This window comes from Castanea sativa, chromosome 10, assembly GCF_040712315.1.
Source record: "Castanea sativa cultivar Marrone di Chiusa Pesio chromosome 10, ASM4071231v1".
In the NCBI taxonomy this organism is placed as follows: domain Eukaryota; kingdom Viridiplantae; phylum Streptophyta; class Magnoliopsida; order Fagales; family Fagaceae; genus Castanea; species Castanea sativa.
Window position 1 is genome coordinate 22591745 of NC_134022.1, and position 7724 is coordinate 22599468.

The 7724-nt window shown below is 35.7% G+C and overlaps 1 protein-coding gene across 2 annotated transcripts; it reads right to left on the bottom strand.

Annotated features, from left to right (window-relative positions):
- Positions 1-340: 340 nt before the first annotated feature.
- Positions 341-6045, bottom strand: LOC142613838 (zinc finger CCCH domain-containing protein 32). 2 transcript variants are annotated; one of them, XR_012840315.1, is made up of 8 exons: positions 5590-6045; positions 5302-5444; positions 4628-4690; positions 4336-4455; positions 3937-4227; positions 3542-3853; positions 681-1143; positions 341-497 (listed from the first exon to the last, which is right to left on the bottom strand). XR_012840315.1 is itself a non-coding variant. In XM_075786350.1 (7 exons), the coding sequence occupies exons 1-7, from the start codon at positions 5690-5692 to the stop codon at positions 763-765; spliced, it is 1413 nt and encodes a 470-aa protein (XP_075642465.1). In that variant the 5' UTR covers positions 5693-6045; the 3' UTR covers positions 499-762. The 2 variants fall into 2 exon arrangements, 1 of the variants encoding a protein (XP_075642465.1); XM_075786350.1 differs by lacking the exon at positions 341-497 and having other exon boundaries at positions 499-1143.
- Between the last annotated feature and the right edge of the window lie 1679 nt (positions 6046-7724).

A 7724-nucleotide genomic window follows, 5' to 3' on the forward strand; every position in this document is an offset into this window, starting at 1 on the left:
GATTTTCGGAGCAATTAATGGATCAAAATGGAAAGCCTTGATGATCAACTGTCACTCATTCATCAATTACGACACCACTGTTCTTTCTCTGTTGCAAGTGTGATGGGGTCTGGGTTAGGACTTCTTTTTTTCACAAATCCTTGTATCAGTGTCTGTTTGATATATAAGAATAAAAAGCTATAACTCACTACCTCCTATTGGTGAGGTTGTAATCATAACTTTATAATGACTAATGTTCTTTGACATTTTTTTCAAGATACTTTGCATTTGTTAATTGAAGTTTTGAACTTTGAAAACTACTTCAAAAATATTGCTCTCTCTCTCTCTCTCTCTCTCTCTCTCTCTATTAAAAAACCCCTCCTTTCATTACATGAAAAAATAAATGAAACCCCATCACCAGCAAGAAATAGGTTTTGGACTTTTCCTCCAGTTAGCATTCATGTAAATAGCAGCAACCACCTCAGGCCTTCTTGACAATGTCAGCAAGTGGGAAACACCTTTAAAGACACTTCCTCAGTTTTATATAAATGTATGAATACTATAACGTATAGATATTCATGGATGTATATAGATGACATGAGATGATGAGTCCAAGTGTGAGGTAAACCAAATTGGTTGATTGTCCTTAACAGTGCAAAATGAAACTACACAATTGAGAGAATTGACTAGTAAAGACTTACAGAGATCTATAAACAGAAGCACAATTATGCTGCTGAAACCATATTCAGAAGATAATGAAGAATGGCTCTTTTAGGTTTTGCATTAGCTTGAACGACGAACCTCACCACCTTGTCTTGTGCTTCTGCCACCGCTTAAAGGGGAAGAAATTTGACTTGAATGTTGCACTTCAGAAAGTGAAACTGACCCAGTTTGAGAAAAAATTAAACCAACTGAACTACTGGTATTCCCAGAAGAAGGCATTCTGGTTGGATAAGAACCTGAAATCAGTTCAGGTCGAAGCTCTGAAGAAGAGGATGAAGGAGCCACAGTAGCTAGCAAAGACCCAACTGTGTAGGGAGCAATTGGGATATCGATGAGAGATGATGCTGACGGACTATATGTCTCCATCGGATGATCAAATTTACATGTTGACCCAAACTTGCAATGACCATTTTGCATGTAGAATGCACAATGTTGTATCCCCTGTTTAAAAAATATGAAACAAATATTAAAAAATGTTCCAAAAAAATCATTTTGATTTGGAAAGCCTCCACGGCTAAGCATAATTAGAATATAGTCGGAAGCAAGGGATACATTCGTTGTTCAAGGCATCAATATGAACATTGGAAACTAAAATGGTGCAGAAAGAAATAGTGAATAAAAAATTGAAGGCAATCTGTTCATAGCTAATTTGAGGTGTAATACATTATTGGGAGACAGATGTGGTGCACATATGAGGTGTAGAGCTTGATAAGTTCATTTCTTTTTTCTTACCCAACAGAGAAGAAGGGGGAGGGGATGTACAAAATAGCAACAAGGTATACTTATGATGAGATTGGTAACCAACCTCTTCTACTCTCTCTCTTCTTCCCTATTACAAGTCATGCCTATAATAATGGAAAGAAATTATCACGAAGTTTCAATAAGATTATCCCGAGGCTCAGCACTTAACAATCCTTATGTTTATACTCACAACTCACAAGGGTGGGGGAGAAGCAATGCGTTCAAGACCACTAGGGCATACATCATACGTATATTTACCAATAAAAAATGAACTATAACATGAAAGCATTTTCAGAAGCAAAAAGTGTTGACAACAACAACAAAAACAAAAACAAAACAAAACAAAAAACCCTCAGTATTATAGTAGATCTATAAATTGAAGAAAGAAAAACAATATTTTGTTTTGTATTGCCTTTTTTATTACAACAAACTATTATAATAGCAACATCCAACACAACTGCTCTTGTGAGTCAACTTGGGTTTTTTCTTCGATACATCAACTTGCCTTAGTAAACAATTCATCCAGGGCCACAGTAATTTTCTATTACAATGTCTTTTTAGCTCACTAACTATTCCTAGTAAACATAAAGACCAAGAAATAAACATGATTGAGTCAATCATTTAAGAGTGCCACTCATAGTTTTTTTTTTTTGAGACCACACCTGCCGCAGGGGGAAGGGGGGTGGGGGGGTGGGGTGGTTTATAAGATGGATTTTGATAGCCAAGTCAACCTGAATTCACATGCTCTCTAACATACCCTCCTAATCCAATCAATTCAATTGCTCCAAAACAAAAAATAAAATTGCTAACTTACCACCACATACTCATTCCCCAACTATGATACCAGAGGTCATTTTCAATATTAAGTGATTTCTCAAAACAATTCCAGTCAATGCTAAAGCCCCATTACATAAATTTGCATGCTCTAGATTTTGTGGGAAGCAGTGGGTGTTATTCATGGACCAAAAATGCAATGCTATGAAAATAGACACAAGCTAAAATATAAACCATGTGATTGATAAACGATAGAGCTACCTTCTTGTCATCCTTACTCTAATATTCAACCAAGCAAAGCAAAACCAATCTATATTCTAACATATAATTCTTTTTTTTTTGTTTTGAAAGCACGTATACAGATCAAAACCACTTCTTTAACATACAAGAACAGACATTCTTTTTGATAAGTTACACATACAGCTAGTGAGCTACAAGCATGACTTCACTCTCCACCCCATTTCATGGAAGGAAGTGCTATTTATATTACAGCTCATTGGCAAAATTTCATTATTGACAAAATCCCCCATTTAATCAAGATATTACCAAATGTCTTGTAGTGCACCCTTCATTGAAATATAAGGCACTTCTAAGTTCAAATTGATATTTACTGCTTCATAAGCGTTACATGTTCAAAACAAAATGATATTATAATCTACAAAGAAGAAGAATTAGTAAACCCATATTTAGTGGAGAAGCACTAATGACTAATGAGTACTGAGCTTCAAATCAAATGGCACTTTCCCCTCCAACAAGAATGAGACTGGAGGGTAAGATTGTGGGCTCAAAACCCTTTCATTGTGTACATAACTTACCAATCAAAAACAAAAGAAAGAAAAAAAAAACATTTAGTAAAAAAGAAGCAACTTCTCAAACCTAATAAAGCATAATCAAGAAAACAATTGTGCCAATTCAACAAATGGCACATCTTCCTCTTGTAAGAATAAGGTAGAGGGTGAGGTCATGGATTAAAAGCTCACCAGGTGTGTGTGTGTGTGTAACTTCACAATCAAAAGAAAATCAAAACAGAAATTTCACTTGCACTGGTACAATGCAAGTTTTCCAGGCATACTAATTGAAACAAGAGACATATATAGCACAGCAAGACGATACGCCTCAAAAATCATTGTCCAGGACTTTGATACAGCCTCAGCCATCAAACATTTTTCTGAACATTTTTTTTTTTTTTTGATAAGTAGCCATCAAACATTTTTCTGAACATATTGATATGCTCTATCATTTTGAATTCTTTAAAACATAGAAAACACTTTACAAGCTAGAAGGGGAAAGTATTGGTCTAAGTGAAACAACTAACATTTCATACCGGACGCAAGGGGAGACCATTGGGACTGAGAACAGTACTGGGAACAACCCGGTCACGAGGATGATGATATCGACAAGATGATCCGAATTTACAGTCCCCTGTTCTCATATAGTACTGGCATTGAGGTTCGCCAGGTCTCTCAGGAAACGACTGTTGATTTTGGTTACTGCTTGAAGGATCAGCCGAAGAAGGGAACGAGGGATAAGGTCTTGCAAGTGCAGGAGTTGATGAAGATAATGGTGTTACTCCATATAGAGGAGTTGGTCCAACTGCAGGTTGAGCACCAGGAGATAGTACAGGGCTGAGAGGTGCCTGCACAAAATACGCCAATGGCATAAAGAAAAAGGTACATACTTTTGGCATATCTCAATCTCAACATGTACTTTATAGCATACCGAATAAGGATTCCAACTCTGAATAGGAACAACCCCTGGGGGAAGTAGCAGAGGACCATAAGTCCCTTGCACAAAAGAACTGGGTATTAGAGGAGGCCTAGGAACTCTCAAGCTGGTAGATGCACCCCCATACTGGTCAGGCGTAGGAAGCGAAGGAGACTGCACCGGTGGATAAAACTGAGGTGCAGACGCTGGCATTGAGGTGCCAGCTGGTTGAGGATGATGGAATTTACAAGTTAGACCAAATTTGCAGTGCCCCGTTTTCAAATAATAGGAGCATTCTTTCTCACCCTGATGAAAACATAAACTGGTGATTCGATTGTACTATACTCAAGCTTCCACAACATATTGATATTAGAGTGTGTGTGTGTGTGTGATAAAGAAAAAAGGAAGTCAAACCGGTCGTAACGGGTATCCATAACTATTTGGTGGAGCTTGGCTCAAGGATCCACCTCCATCTTTTGGATGGTGAAATTTGCAGGACGCACCAAATTTACACGTCCCAGTTTTCAAATAATACTGCACATTAAGTAACAAACACAATAAATATGAAAGATATATAATGATTCCACAGTATACAAGCCAGATAACAACAATTCTAAGTAGATTCCCCAGGAATCTACATTGTGAAGTTATCAACCATTACAAGCCCATTTAAGGTGCCACAATCCATAATTACAGAACTACATACCTGACATGCAGGTTCCCCTGGTCGCTCCGGGTACTCCCCTGTAGCTCTTACAGCTTCTGCAACCTATGAAGCATTAATCCCAGTTTACATTTAGAAACACAATTCTCAAACTTTAATGTTCAAATACAAGTTAATCCAAAGGAATGAAAACAATTAATATTTGAAACACAAACTTCTGCTTCATTGAGCCAATCATACAAAAAAACCATTCTCAACCCAGATGAAAATTTGTTCTCTAAAAACTAAAACAAAACAAGACAAATAAACAAACAAACAAAAAGGCACATAACTCATTAAATTCCAATCTTTACTTCCTTTCTCTATCCTCAGATTCCACAGCAACCAAACATACACCGAGTTTCTGACAAAACTTCTCACAGAATCAGAGCACAACATTCCAATTCTACACAATTAAGCTAGATAACATAACTCATTGCATCAATAACACCTACAACTTCAAAATTGAGATCCACAAACACAATATCGAAAACCCACATTAAAAAACACATCCAATTCTGCACAAATAAGCTAAATAACATAATCCATTGCAGCAATAACACCTAAAAGACTTCAAAATTAAGTTCACTAACACGCACAATATCGAAAACCCACATTAAAAAAAAAAAAAAACACAAAAAGAGCATAAATTTACAACAAAAAGAGCTCAGTTTTACCGCAGCGCGATCATGAGGGTGATTGTAACGGCACCTACTACCATATCCACAGAACCCAGTTCTCATATAGTACACACAATTGGGTACCCCCTGTCTCTCCGGGTACGATTCACTACCCCTCAACCCCAAGTGCCACATCGACTCTACAAATTTCACACACAAACAAAACCTCAAATTAGTATCAATTATCACAAAACCCTAACCACATTGCAAAAACCCTAGAAAACAGCCCCAAATTCCCAAAAAAAAAAAACGAAATTCGAATTCAAAAGGCGAATGAGGAAGTACCTTCGAGTCCAGTCTCAGTACCAGAAGGGGTCCACTCGGGTTGCTGTTGTTGTTGACCCGATTGGGACCCATTTCTCGCCGAGTTTCGTCCATACAATTCCATTTCGAAACGGGTTTCGTTTCTTCTTCTTTTTTTTTGTGGGGGGGGGGGGGGGGGGGGTTTTTTGCTTTTCTTGTTTCTTGTTTTGGTTTTGGGTTCTGTACAAGGTTTTAACGAAACGTGTGTTGTTGTTTTTGTTTTGGGTTGTACGAGGAATTCAGTTCTACAATGGTCCTATAATGTTGTGGGAGGAACAGAGAGCTCGATCTCTAACTAGAAAAAACGCGTATTGAAGAAGCAGAAGAGAGATTAGTAAGAGTTTTTATTTCTTCTAGGTTTCACTGTAATGGAGCTCTCTCTCTCTCCTCTCTCCTCTCTCCTCTCTCTCTCTCTCTCTCTCTCTGTGAGTGTGTCTTAAAACTGTACGGTCTGGTTTTTGTGCTTTTTAAGCTTTGTGTGTGCGTGTGTCACTTTTTTTAAGATTTTTTATTTATATTTTTTTATTATGTTTGTTAAATGTAAAATATCTTCCTCCAATATTCATCTAGGTAGGAATATTAGGAAGAAAGTTTGTCAAAAATGACAGATACTTTAATTTTTATATTATCATATAGATTTTTATATATATATATATATATAATTCAACATCATTTCACATCAACAACAAAAAAAAATCAACATCAGTTAAGAGGAAGATTTTTTTTTTTTTTTATGTGAGTTAAGAGGAAGAATTTAAATCCTGATTTATTCGTTGGAAATATTCAAAATGATCAATTAAGTTATAATAATATTATTATATAAATTTTACATACATATGAAAATAACATTGAATATGTATAACAATTTTTGTTATTTATATATCTCCGTTGTGGTATTTATCGAATTATGAAAAAAAAATTGTATACATGATGGATAAAAAATCATAAAAATACCATCTCACTTGTGTTTTTTTTTTTCAAAGTGCTGATATATTTTCAATTTATTTTGTTGTTTTAGATATATTTTCAATTTACTTTTGTTAATTGTTAGTGTTCAAATGCACGAATTGAAGTGCATTTAATAGCTTATTATTTAATGACTTATTTTTATAAAAATAATATCAAATTATACACACATATATATTTGATAAACATTTAGGGTCTGTTTGTTACCTTTGTTTAAACAACAATTTTTTGTATTTAAACAACATTATACATATTTTTACATACTTTTTCACACACATATTTTTAATAAAATATAAATAACGTTACAACAACAACGTTATCCAACGGGTCAATATTTTCTTCCGGAAATCCTTTTTAATTTTTTTTGGCACGTGTGAGTGTGTTAGTTTTCGTACCCGCCAAAAGGGTGCAAACACTGACCTAGGAAAGGGCAAAAAATTTTAAAAAGCGAAAATGGGTTTCATAGAATAAATAGATGACCGACACTGTATGAAAATTACGAGAATGTCCTTGTCTCACCAACACGTGTGGTGGGATTGGCAGTTTATACTTTTGGGTACGAAACAAACAAGAAGTGGGGTTTGGTGTTAAATAGAGTTGTGATGGTTAAAGTGGGACAAATGTGTCATTTTGGGGGTGCTGAGCAGAAAAAGCAAAAAATGCTTCTATTATTGGTCTGTCTTTATTGACAATGAGGGACTTGGTGGTAGACTGGTAGTCAATGGCATATTCATTGTGGGCATATTTATTTTGGAATTATTTTAGCACCACAAAATCTTTCTCACATTTGTACGAAAATTATAGCGTAGTGAAGTGGGATTGGCGAAAGGAAAACAGTGGATTCATACGTAACAGTAGGAGTGATAGTTAATTATTTACCGTTTGTCACGTTTGAGTTGTGGCAAAAAAAATTATAGAATAATTCGTGGTCTTGAAACTGATCTTCATTGTAGGTTTCCCTAGGTTAGTCTATACTCGTTTAAAACTTAAACACTTTACAGACTTTTTTCTCATCTTCACAGAGAGAGAGGGCCAGGAATTTTTTGCACTAGGTTGTGAGATGAAGTGCCTGTCTTTTCATGTCTTATGTGGCGTGGAGGTTTAATAGTTAGCAAAGCAACAAGTGCATGATTGAACCATGAAGATGATAA

Bases quoted from the DNA above. Each gene is read 5' to 3' on its own strand.
- LOC142613838 (XM_075786350.1), bottom strand. From the start codon at position 5,692: ATGGAATTGTATGGACGAAACTCGGCGAGAAATGGGTCCCAATCGGGT. The intron at 4,456-4,627 runs GTATGTAGTTCT...CTTAATGTGCAG, and splicing joins CAGGGGAACCTGCATGTCAG to TATTATTTGAAAACTGGGAC. The intron at 3,854-3,936 runs GTATGCTATAAA...TATTTTGTGCAG, and splicing joins AGAGTTGGAATCCTTATTCG to GCACCTCTCAGCCCTGTACT.